This window comes from Ascaphus truei, chromosome 2 (assembly GCF_040206685.1).
Source record: "Ascaphus truei isolate aAscTru1 chromosome 2, aAscTru1.hap1, whole genome shotgun sequence".
In the NCBI taxonomy this organism is placed as follows: domain Eukaryota; kingdom Metazoa; phylum Chordata; class Amphibia; order Anura; family Ascaphidae; genus Ascaphus; species Ascaphus truei.
This window is the reverse complement of record NC_134484.1, coordinates 305315998-305329007: the sequence shown is the minus strand read 5'-3', so window position 1 is coordinate 305329007 and position 13010 is coordinate 305315998. Positions and strand designations below refer to the sequence as shown.

Below are 13010 nucleotides of genomic sequence, written 5' to 3'. Positions count from 1 at the left end.
CTGTATCGTTTGGATCCCTGTCAGTTTTTTCATGAGACAGACCCTCCAAAGTCTCGCTTTTACTGCATCTAGGGCTGGCTGTTTCTGTTTCCAAGCTTTCGCTATTTCACATCTGACGGCTGAATATATGTCAGTAGCTTATTTTCGTTTCTTTCCATATTTTCATTGGTCTGCATAGCAATGCTGTCCAGGGATCTAAAGGGGAAGGCAAACCCGACAATTACCTTTTGAATACCATGTGTGGCGTTCCATAGCTTTGTAACCTTTGGACACGTCCACCATACATGAACAAATGATCCCTGCTGACCACATCTTCTTGTGGAAAGGGTTGACATGTTTCATATTTGCCATGTTTTTTAACATTTGTATTTTAGTTCTAAAGGGATGGATATTTAGAACATAAGAAAGTAATGCTCTTTGGATGGGAGAAGTTGTTCCTTCCAACTGTGTTGTACTGTAAAAATTCAAATTATTGCCATATTTTGTAATTTCCACATCATAACCTGTGGACTTCTGTTTTAATATAGCTAGTTCACTGTAACTGGGTAACTGATCATTACTGAAGATGGAGCCAAAATATTTAGCCAATTATATTAATGTCTTGAAGTACTTTACTTCAGTCCACGTGAAAGTGAAAAGGGAATGAATGTTGTGGATTTGTTGCTACAATATTACACTTCTAAGAACAAGTGTATGCTCAATACTGAATCAACATTTTTCAATTTTTTTTCTGAATTTCCGAAAATGAAGTATATGGTTGCATATATGTATTTAATTGTTTTTATTTATTTGTATTGTATGCCTGCCTGCACACAATCATTAATGAAAAACTTAAATACATTTGTGGAAAAGGGTATCTAAAGTCATTTTTTGCTTTAAACATTGTGACAATTTCATTTTTGTATCACTTTTGTGTGCAGGAAACAAAAATCGTCAAAATGAAATAATTATTGAATCTTGTCATTTTTAATTTCAGGTTCAACCAAAACATGTTAAAGAAGCTTTTAGACTACTAAATAAATCAATAATTTGTGTAGATACACCAGATGTTAGTTTTGATCAAGGAGAAGAAAACACAGGTAAGAAGTATAACTGGCAGAACATCCAAGAACTATAAGAAATATAATATATATTTTATGAAAAATTATTAAATCTTCGATTCTAACCAGAATCCGAGGCAGAAACCAATCTAAATGAGTCCGATTTGGCTCTGTCCTTCCACTCCTAAGCATGCATATTAGTGTGTGTGTATCCTCATATTCCTTCTCTTCCATCCATTATCCGCCCTTCTCGATTCACTGCTGGGTAGAGGCCTATTTTTCAAGACAACATTATTTTTGCCACCATTCAGAAGAACTCCAGCAACAAATTGGAGAACTTGCCAAACCAAGAAAAATGTGATTCCTACACTGGCGACACACTTTATTCGAGCTCGGCTAGTCCCACGAATTCGGGTATACCCGGGTGTATTGAGGTTTGTGACTGTTTTCTGCCCGAGTGCATTGAGGTATTTTCCAAGCAGGGATTGAAGCATTTTATTCCCGCTGGCTGCAATACTGCACAGTATATATATATATACTGCATTACAATTCATGAATTTATGCCATCTGGTAGACACGCGAAGCATTGCAGCCTATTAAATCCTAATCATTATCATTTAACAGATCAGCCGCCCGTCAGCCAGGCATGAACCCAGGCTGGGAAGGCAAACGCAACGGGGCTTGTCAGAGGTGAGGAGCGGCGCATTCCAGGTATCTGCCAGGTACATACTGGGTATTTGCTCGAATAAAGTGTGTCGGTGCAGTAGTATAAATCTCAGGAAGACCAAAGTGATCAACAAATGTGTCAAGTCTGCAAAGATTGAAATAAATGGAAATAAACTATAAGAAGCCGAAGACTGTCCCTTTTGCCCGGCAAATAACAATGGATGGAAACCTTTTAAATGAAGTCAAGAAGAGCATGAACATGGGGTGGAGTGTATTGAGAAGATACATGACTATTTCAAGGGAACCTTCCACGGTGTCTCAACAAGAAAGTTTGTCGACCTGTATATTCTGCTTGCACCTATATATATGGATGTGAAAAAAAATTAAGAAGCTTCAGACAATGAAACCAAGTACTGAGAGGTGTATGGGTTATGACCCAAACAGACAGGAAAAACAAACTTTGAACGCAAACAAGTCTGTGTGATCACAATTATCAAGAAATTAAAATGGCATTGGGTCGGGTATATCGCAAGAAGAAATGACCATCTTAGGACAAAGATGGTACTTGACTGGATTACAAGAGTTTAAAAGACCAAAAGGAACAAAATTAAGATGTGATGAAATCAGAAAAATTGTTGGAGCAAAGTGGATGAGTGACTTACAAGTGGAGTATCTGGGAGATCATTAGGGAGGCTTTTTTTCAGCAGTGGATCGACAAGGGCTGAAGTTGAGATATTGTAAGGGTTCCAGTCCAGGGATTTAATGGAACTTGCCCTTATGTGGCTGTCATGGTCATCTTGGTTCCTGGCAGATCTCTTTCTGGACTTGGTAATTGTCTGTACCTGTTCCAGTGCTTAAATAGCAGTCAGTAATTACCAGTCCCTGCCCGAGCATGGTATGCTATTCCATATGTTCCTGTACCCCTTGCCTGTTCCTTTGGATTCCATTGTGCCAACCCCCCTGTGACCCAGACCACCACTCTTGTGCCGCCTGCCTTGACCCCAGCCTATATCCTGAGTTAGCACCTTGCCGACCTCTTCATGGATCACGACTGTTCTAACAGTAGGTAGAAGGTTGCGTTGCACCACCAAAATAATGGAAAATGTCAAAAGGGTGGCTCCAGAAAAATGTATTTGATCATAAGAATGAGGTAAAATGGGCCAATATCTTTCGAGCGGCATGCGCTTTGTCAAGGTCCCTGTTCACACAACCCTCAACTCGAGGTATTTGAATATGCCGCGAGCCACAAAGTGATTTTGTCCTGCACTGTCAGAGCAGGCTAGACAAATCAGATGCCGGTTCATATGCCTACCCTAATACCAGCAATTAGGTTAGCTTCACATGTATACAGTTAAAAAGCAAGAAATGGACAAATGGCAACAATTTCAAAGTTTCAAGGTAAGTGCAATCACAACAATATTGTTACAGACTTCATAGTAACATTTGGTACAAACTTTCCTTTGCAAATGTCTATTACTTCAAGTTTAAAAATGATTGAAAAGACTTGAGGATTACACCTCCAGCACATGAAAAGATTGGAGGGAGTCTTCCCCTCCTGGGAGGCCAATTGTCTCAAGTATTGGACCTTTGGGAGATGGACTATGTCATGGGAGACCAGTGCTTACCTTACGAAAGTATACCTGGATCCTTTGATTGACAAAAAGTGAGATAAAATTGTATTTATTCACACGAGAAACACACAGCTTAATTTACAAGATACAAGAAATAACACTTACTGGAATGGGGTAAAACGAAGTAAATGGTTTCCAGAACGAAAGTCTATGAAATGCAGTCTCTGTGTATTAACCCCGCTCCTGGGAATTAATACCTAAACAAGAGATGCAAAACTGTCTTTAGCTAGGGGCGCCATTTGCAGCCCCTATTTCTCCGCCGAAAGAAGTAAGTTCATTCTGTGCTTGCAGAATTCATTTCCCAAGTCCTTAGTTCTAACGAACTTTTACTGCGAGGTACAATCCTTGGTCGCGATGAACCGTCTTTGTACCGCATGCTGTCCTTTCCAATGACACACAGATAAACGATGTAGAACACACAGCCGATAGCCTGCACGGGCTTTTAATACCCTCCCAAGCCTATCTGGTTAATACACAGCCAATCTTGCTGTGGGAAGCAAATTCCCACCCAATGGCAAGTTTGCCAGGAGTTCCTGCAACCGGGCAAAGGGCTTAACGGGATGCTAAGGGTCATGCGCTAACTTCACACTTAACCCGCTTAGCATACCTGACCACGCCCCCTTGCACGGCGGCAGCAAGTCTACCTTTCCTCAGAATGTCCGGATATCTGCTAGGCAAACAGTTTACATACAGTTCCTGACATTTTGCACTTTACCCAGGTCAGTCTTTTGAAGCCACGGACTTTTGCAAACACTGGAGCCTGCGCCACATTGGGTCTTAGACCTCGGACATGGTAGCATTGACAGCGCTCAGCAGTTCTGATGCTCATGCTCTCCTGCTCAAGCAGGAGTTTTTTTCTGTCCCTGCAGGAGCGTCCGCGTGCGCACTTTTGTGCCGGGCGGGACAGAGGCGGGGTTAGCGCGCCACTGCGCCGACGTCACTGATGGCCATTGGCTTTTGGCAGTCACGTGACCAGCCCTCCGCTTCCCTCAGCGGGAAAACTTAAATTTCCCTGTCGGCTGCAATTCCACACGCCTCCGCACGCCTGCGGAAGCGCAGACTAAAGCCGTGCTGATAGGGATAATGTTTCCCCTCAGCACGCTCAGCGCCTCAGCATGGTCTTTTTGACCATGGACCTGGCCTTAGATGTCCTGACTGAAATTATACAGCTGCGCCAGCCTTTATTCTAAATAAGAAGAAACAAAAAAGTGAAAACCGGGCGCTTCTAATTAAAATTTCAAAGTGAAATGGTGTAAACAATAACCAATAAAAGCGAAAAAAATATAAAATGTATATACAAATGTGGTAAATTACCCTCACCCAAAAAATGTGATATATATAATACAATGTGAAATACACATAAATTAAGCAGCTCTACACCCTTTTTGAGGACTGTCCAGGTCCAAAGAAGTCTTGCGTTGTTTTCCAGATGGGAGGAGCACTGTAATTCGCGTAGGGATATGTGAAAAAAGAAATGGTATAATAGTGCAGATGGTAATAATAAAAATGTGGTTTAAAAAATAGTCTCTGTGTTGATTGTACTCACAAATTGTAAGATATAATAGACGTTTCAGAGATCCATCTCTCTCTGATAGGAGCCATTTAATGGATGCCCTCTAAAGATAGCCTTATGATTGCTGGTCTGGTAAGCTTGTTGAATACAGTAGAGGCAACTCTTATTCTAACAAAAACCAGTGGCAATTCCCCAAAAGACCCAGGTACACCCAGGTACATTCTGAATACATGCCTTAAACTTTCCTTAAACTAGCCCCAGCATTTCTGCATTGATTAATGGCCTATTAGATTAACAGCGGGGGTCCCTGGCAGTCCCATTCAAACTGAATTGGACTGCCAGGGATCCCTGCTGTGTTAATCCTATGGGTCGTTAGTCAATGCAGAAATGCCTTAAACGTGCCTCAAACTAGCCCAGAACATACCCAGCACATACCCAGCACATACCCAGAATGTAACCCGGCTAGTTTACAGCAAATGTTAGAATAAACGTTGCCTCTACTGTATATGGATCGTGTGAATACTCAATATACCTCCCAAGGGATATGGAGAGGAAAGAGAGAGAAATAAGCCTAAGCCGCGCCGCTCTGAAAACCGCAGCCAGACGCGCTCTGTTTTCTTATTTTTCCGAGCGGTTTTCGTTATTTTAGCGCTCGCTTTTTTAGCATCGTCTGCAATACCGTCTAGAAACTCAGGTGGGCGATCGCGAGCTGTTTTATTAAGTCTAATAGCAATTCAACCTACAGTACAGCCGTACATTTCTGCAAGTCTGTGTGCATGCGCGCAGTAATTGTTCTGTAAATTGGAAGATTTATATTTGAAGCAGAGATTAATTAACGTTACGAGTTCATACAGTATACTGTAGTAGTATGAGGCTCCTTAGGGAGAAGTACAGTATTACAAAAATATAACATTGCGTCTTCTTCCGAAAATAACATTATCACATTTCTATATGTATTATTTATTAATCAATACTTTTACTAGGCTTGCTCTTCTTTTCATACTGATTTTATTTTATGTGCATGCATGTATGTCTCATTGGGACATTATTGAAACGCATAGGCGTGTTACAGTATCACATTTCTGCACATTAAACATTATGATGACCTTTTGAATATATTTCTTTGAACTAATAATCCATCATACAGCGCTCTCCCCCTCGCCCCCGCACACACACAAGGCTAAAGTATTTCAACTTCTTATCTACACCTCTCCCACACCATTCAGTTGTAATGGATGGCTCTCTGGCTTGAATCTTCCGAGCATAGCATCACATTCCTGCACATGCGTGTATGATTTCCCATTCAATTAGAAGTTCAAGTTAAAAAAAAAATTTTTTTCGGTTATCGTCATGGGCTTGCATAACAATTCTGGATATTCTGAGAATCAATCACTACTGTTGCTTTTTAATTCTACACTAGTCATGAATGTACTTTATGAGGTGGGTGGCATAGTACTGTATTGTGATTTTTATTTTGGAGTGTGGGGTTCAAAACATTATGATGACCTGTTGAAAATATTTCTTTGAACTGATAATCCAGCATAAATCTTCACCCCCGCATGCACAAGGCTAAAGTATTTCAACTTCTTATCGACACCTCTCCCAAACCATTCAGTTGTATTTATTTGTATTGGCGAGAATGACTCATCCATCCACCCCCATGCGCACGTGTTATAATCCCTTCTCGAATTTAATATGTTAATTTGATTAGCCGTTCTTGGCAACTAACTAGTGTAGACAGAGCCATTCATCAAAAACTTGTGAGACTTTGCTTTGAGGCTTTGTTTATCCACATCTTCCCGAATTTAATATGTAAATCTGATAAGCCCTTCTTGGCAACTACATGAGTGTAGTCCACCCCTCACCACTTCAAATACAAGCCTTTTCTTTAAGAGAACATTGCGTGGTATCCGACTTAGAGAATTTGCTAGAGGAACAGATAATTGACTCCACACCTATAGGAGGTATTCCTTCCGACGACTTTGGACACACACATACATAGTTTCGTAAAAAAAATCCACATTCTGTGCCAATGCGTCTAGGGGCCCATTCATAGCCACTTTTAAGAAACTGGTGGAAAGGGACCTTAGAACATTGGCAAATGGCTTGATACTCAGTCCCTCTCTATGTACAAATCTTACACCAAGTGAACAGCGTGAGCGCCATATTCTTAAAAACAAGTCCCTTGTCATAAAAAAATACTGACAAGGTTGGAGCCATCGTTGTTCAATCTTCATCAGATTTTAGAGAGGAAGCATGTAGACAATTGAATGATCACAATTCTTATAAAAAAAACTCCCTTCGGATCCAGCTAATATCTTTCAACGAGAACTCAAAAATGTTTTAGAATTGGGTCAAGTGCTTTATGTCCTCAATTCAAGAGAATTGGATTTCCTGTATCCCACACATCCAGTGGTGCCCATTTTTCACCATCTCCCAAAGATCCACAAATCGCTGACACGTCCGCCAGGCAGGCCTATCGTGTCTAGGATTGGATCTTTGGGAGATGGTCTTTCACGCTATATAGATGCATATTTGCAACCGATTGTTCAGTCTTTGCCTTCCTTTTTGAAGGATAGCAATGATTTAATTGACAAACTACAATGTATTCAGTGGCAAAATACCTACAGATGGGTTACCATGGATGTGGTATCTCTGTATACAGTCATCATACACCAACAAGGACTTGCAGCCACACGTTATTTTCTTGATCGGTCTAATTTATCACCAGCACTTTGCACTTTTCTTTTGGAATCTATCACATTTCTTTTGACACACAATTACTTTAGTTTTGATGCACAGTTCTGTTTACAAATCACAGACACAGCTATGGGCACATCTTTTGCACCCTCCTATGAAAATCTGTTTATGGGTCTTTGGGAGTCACAGTTTATTTATAGTGAGCACAATAACTTCAGACACCACATTAAGTTATGCACACGCTATATTTATGACTTGCTTTTTATTTGGGATGTTGATACTTTCTCACTTCAAACTTTTCTGAATGGGCTTAATATTAATGATTATAATTTAAAATCCACTTTTGAGCACAATATTCAACATCTTTATTATCTAGACATGATGCTGTATATAGATTTAGATGGGAATATTAAGACCACTTTATACAGGAAACCCAATTCAAGAAATTCATTTTTAATGGCCAGTAGCAACCATTCCAAACTCCTCAAAAAGGGCATTCCGAATGGCCAGTTCTTAAGACTCAAGAGGTTGTGCTCTACAGAGGAGAGTTTCGAGACACAATCTCAAGATTTACTGGCTAGGTTTCAAGCTAGAAGATATAAAAGTACAAACCTTCATGAGGCGCTTAATGCGGTCAGGGCAATGAATCGAGGTCAGTTGTTGTCTTCCAACAAGGGGTCCAACGAATACAAATCTGACTTTAAAGATCATATACCATTGTTTGTTACCCAACAAAGTTAACAAGCAGACGCAGTGAGATCCATTGTACTGAAGCATTGGGATACTCTACTTTTAGATAAAGATTTGGCCTCTGTAGTGGACAAAGGACCTAGGTTTGTGTTCAAGAAGGCCAAATCACTAGGATCTTATCTATCTCCTTCCCTATTTAGCTCTAGAGATTCTCGATCAAGATTGTGGAATATTCCGAAGGGATTTCACAAGTGTGGATTTTGTGTAGTGTGCCAGTATGCTCATACAACCTTAACTATATCATGTATTAATCCCAAAGTATCTAAAGCAATACAGACTTTTATGAACTGTAATACTAGTTGTATCATCTACCTCCTTAGGTGTGGCTGTCAAAAAGTTTATATAGGACGGACTATTAGACCGCTCAAAAAAAGGATCATGGAGCACGTCGGCTATTAAAAAAGAGAGATCTTTTACATCCAGTTCAAAGACATTTCTCTGAATGTCAATAAGGGAGCATCCAGAATTTTTCATTTTTCGGTCTTGAGCATGTTCCGGCCCACGTCCGGGGCGGGGACAGATTGAACATGCTAAATAAACGGGAAATGTTTTGGATCTTCACGCTTTATTCTCTGCATCCCAACGGCATCAATGTAGATTGGGAGCGTACACATTTTTTTACAAGCATAAGATATTTTTGTCATTTGATATACAATAAAGTTTCTCTGTCAATCTATGTAGAATCCAATATATACAATCTTGAGGATAAGTGTGTTGATTTTTGCAGGATTGGTTTCTGCTATCCTTTCGCATACTGTATAACACTTAACATTCATCTCATAGACTGTATTAAAGTGTTCCTAAACATCAAAGTATTCATCAGATTTATCATAATCAAATATATATCATTATATATTCTCCTTGATCTGTTTTTCATATGGTTTAAGAATATATTGAAATGTCACGTATTTTTCATCCCTTGGATATAATTTCTCCATTTTCTTAGTTTACATTTGTGATTTTTGTTTATATTCTATTACTATTATATACAATTCATGGAAGTCAACACTATTTAGTTGTTACAGAATATATCCCTATATATACACATTTTATGCTCATACAGCACTATTATTGGAGGTTAGGTTTTTGAATTACATTGTGGCATCGTGCAATGCACACGATATTCTTCAATATATATATGTATATAGATATTTTTTCTCAATAATCACTTGTGTGATGTTTTGTGTTGTGTAGCACAGAACACCTACATATATATTACTTACTGTACATAGATATTTTTTTTTAAATATATATTTTTTTAATATATTTTTATTCATTTCACATTTTCTTTCACGCAATTTATGTATTTTTAAAAACAAATTGCAATGTTTCTTCACATCTTTCACATTGACATATTTCAAGTGCACACATTAGTTTGGTCGTATAATATTTCACTTTATTTAGTACAGTAGATATTTAACACTTAGTATATCACACATTTTCACATTGTATCTTTATGTATATAGCTAAATGAGCACATTTATGGTTTAACATAGGTGTATAGATTTGTTCTATCAATTTACATCTTTTATGTTTTATGATTTATTTTACTGTATTAAGGTAATTTCATGTGTTCACATAAGTGTTCATTGGTGCCTTGTGTGGTGCAATCCACCTCCACATAAGTGTTGTCTCAGGTTCAACTGTGGATTGGCTGTTTCATCATTGCAGCACTCGCCGATTAGAAACACCTGTCTGGGGTGATGCATTATTGAAGGCATCCTGTATCCAAACTTTCTCACGCTTTGAGAAAGCGCCCTGTGAGGCAAGAAACGCGTCAGGGGACCCCTGTGCTGTTTTAACTTTTGGCTATTAATTCATTTTATCAACTACGATCAGCCTCATCATCTAGCTCTTGCAATGCCCAATCTCTCTTGGCAAATATGACTGATACAAAATACACACAGTTCACAAATTTTACACATGATACCCCCCCTCCCCCTGCCCGTCCTTTTTTTAGTTCAGCTCTCTCTGAAAAGAAAAGAAAAAATGAGTGCAGTTAAGTGCATATAATGGCATTGTGTACAGTATCACTACTCCATATTGGACTATGCAGTTACTACTGTCAAACTACTGCATACTGGAACTCTATACTACATTATAACTACTGTATAACTACTGTACAGTACTTTGTAACAAAATTTGTAGTGCAGCTCTCTGAAAAGAAAAAAATGAGTGCAAATAAGTGCATACAGTATGCTGCAAAACAATCTGTGCCATACTTACCTTTATCATACTTGGTGTACCTGTACTTGCCATACTACAGTACTTTACTGTACCTTACTACCTTCCTGATGCATGCTCATTACGCTCAATCACAATGGGCAACACATTGCAATATGATCGATATATTTATTACATCTTTCGACGGTGAGTACATTGTTCCAAAAACTCAATATGCAATCCGCCAATTCATCCTTTTTTGAGGGTTGCACAACTTTTCGGATATGATCCTTCAGCTGATGCCATACAGTACCATTTTGATAGGATTGAAGTCTGGCGATCTGTCATTGGAGGGGGAAAAGAAGGAGAATTAGTTAAAGAGATACACAGTAAACAGTGAAAAAAAATGAGCAGTTACCGTACTTACCCCTGCTGGCGTCTTCACCCAGTTGATATCGCAGGCAAGAATATGCGCAGATGACGCGGTATGTTTGGGATCGTTGTCCTGGAAGAACCGGTGACCATCTGGGAATTCACGTGTGATGTACTCCACAATCTCGGGCACTATTTTCTCTTGAAAAAAAACTTTATTCATGATTCAAGTAACAAGAAAACAAAAGTGCTCAAAATAATGCACACTAGTACAGTGCATAAGGCTAAAGCATGTAACTTTGTGCATTACTTTACCATCAAAGATGACGATGCATCCTGTTCCATGCCTAGAGATGGCACCCCACACATGCAGCTTCACTCTTAAGTGATACAGTGGACTTGTCCGTAAAGATGCGATCCTGAAAAGTTTCGTCACTTTCGATCAATGCCTGTGCCTGGACCACTCTTTATCTTGTTGACGTCCCTTATCATAGGGTACGCTCTGTAATGACAAGGAATAATTTTATAGGTACTGTACAGTTTCTTAAACCACACTTTTACCTCCTGTACTAACCTCACAAGTCCATATTTCCATCCCATTCTGCGTCTCATCATCTTGATGCTGCTCTCAGATGCGGTTATATTGTGATTTTTCTACAGACCGTCTTTGACCCTTGTGGCACTCTTCTCATCATTTATTTGGTCAAGCAGAAGAGTTGTCTCCCTGCAGTGTAAAGGAAAAACAACATTAAGTTTAAGTAGGCCACAAGAACATAATTTATGCTCAGGTCTACTGTATGGCTAAATACAGGTATATATAATATACTGTAGTTATATAAATATATATATATATATATATATATTTTTTTTTTTTAATATACAGCGATATAAATTGTAATAAATATATATATATGATATAGTTATATAAATATACAGTGATATAAATTATAATAGATATAATATAGTTATATAAATATACAGCGATATAAAGTATTTTATATATATATATATATATATATATATATATATATATATATATATAAAATATATTATAGTTATATCAATATACAGCAATATAAATTATAATATATATAGTTATATAAATATACAGTGATATAAATTATAATATAATATTACTGGTACTTTGTGTGTGTGTCATACTGTTTACAGTAAACAGTAAACTACTGCAATGGGGGGTTGTGAGTGCGTGAGTCATAATGAGTAATAATGAAGTGAGTGATAATTAAGGAAAGAGGTGCAACTCACTTTGAAATAGAAATGGGTGTCTTTAAATTAATTGATTATAAGAATGTAAGAATGCAATTATGATAATTGAGGAAAGTGGTGCAACATACAATTTTTTTTATCTCAAATAATTGCTAGGAAAATGGTTCTGTTAAAAACAATAAGCCATCTAACCAATTAAAGTGCTATTACAGTACTGCACGGTAAAGAAAACATATTGAAAATACTTTACTTACGCGGTAGTTACAGTTGGTGTCCTCTTGACATTTTTGGCCTTACCGTGGGCATGATAGCTTATGGTGGCTGCTGGTACAACGAGGCCAAAAGTACTTAACCAGCATTGAATATCTGAAATTCGGTGTCCTCTCTTGTACATATCCTGTATTCTCATGCTGAGATCCTTAGCAATCTTTTTAACAGGCATCGCTGTGTTTAGAAAGAAATACAAGCACAAGAATGTATATTCGATGTTTAGTCTGTGTATTCAATGTGCAGCGAATCAACAAAATGGATGGTGTATTTATACTTTAATGGGTCTCATTACAGTACGCCCACTTTTAACACCTGCACCTCAATCACAATAGGGACACAGTGTATAAAAGGTAACTCAAATTGCATAGCCTACCACACTCTGATCTGTTTCTGAACTTGCTCTTATCCAGATACTGCATTGTGCTTTATACCATCTGCATCCATGGATCGACCCCGATTCTACGGATTCAGGAACCCACTCTCTTCTGCCGTGCCTGCCGTTCTGAAAAAGCAAAAGGCGGGAGCCTTTTCCGAGCCAAACCTAAAGCGAAAAGCCAAGGCTAAAAAAGAAAACCTTCTGAAAACTCCAAAGGCCAAGAAGCCTGGGCCTTATGTCAAGAAGAAATTCGCTGATGTAGCAAAAACGCAAAACAAATGGATGCCACCAATCCATGACGA

General features: G+C 38.5%; 1 protein-coding gene across 1 annotated transcript in view; it reads left to right on the top strand.

The window, feature by feature from the left end:
- LOC142488230 (maternal DNA replication licensing factor mcm6) overlaps positions 1-13010 on the top strand; it is a 196931-nt gene that overhangs the window by 145473 nt on the left and 38448 nt on the right. Inside the window, exon 14 of the mRNA XM_075588603.1 lies at positions 977-1079. Within this exon, the coding sequence (XP_075444718.1) occupies positions 977-1079 (103 nt within the window). The remainder of the gene's footprint in view (positions 1-976; positions 1080-13010) is intronic.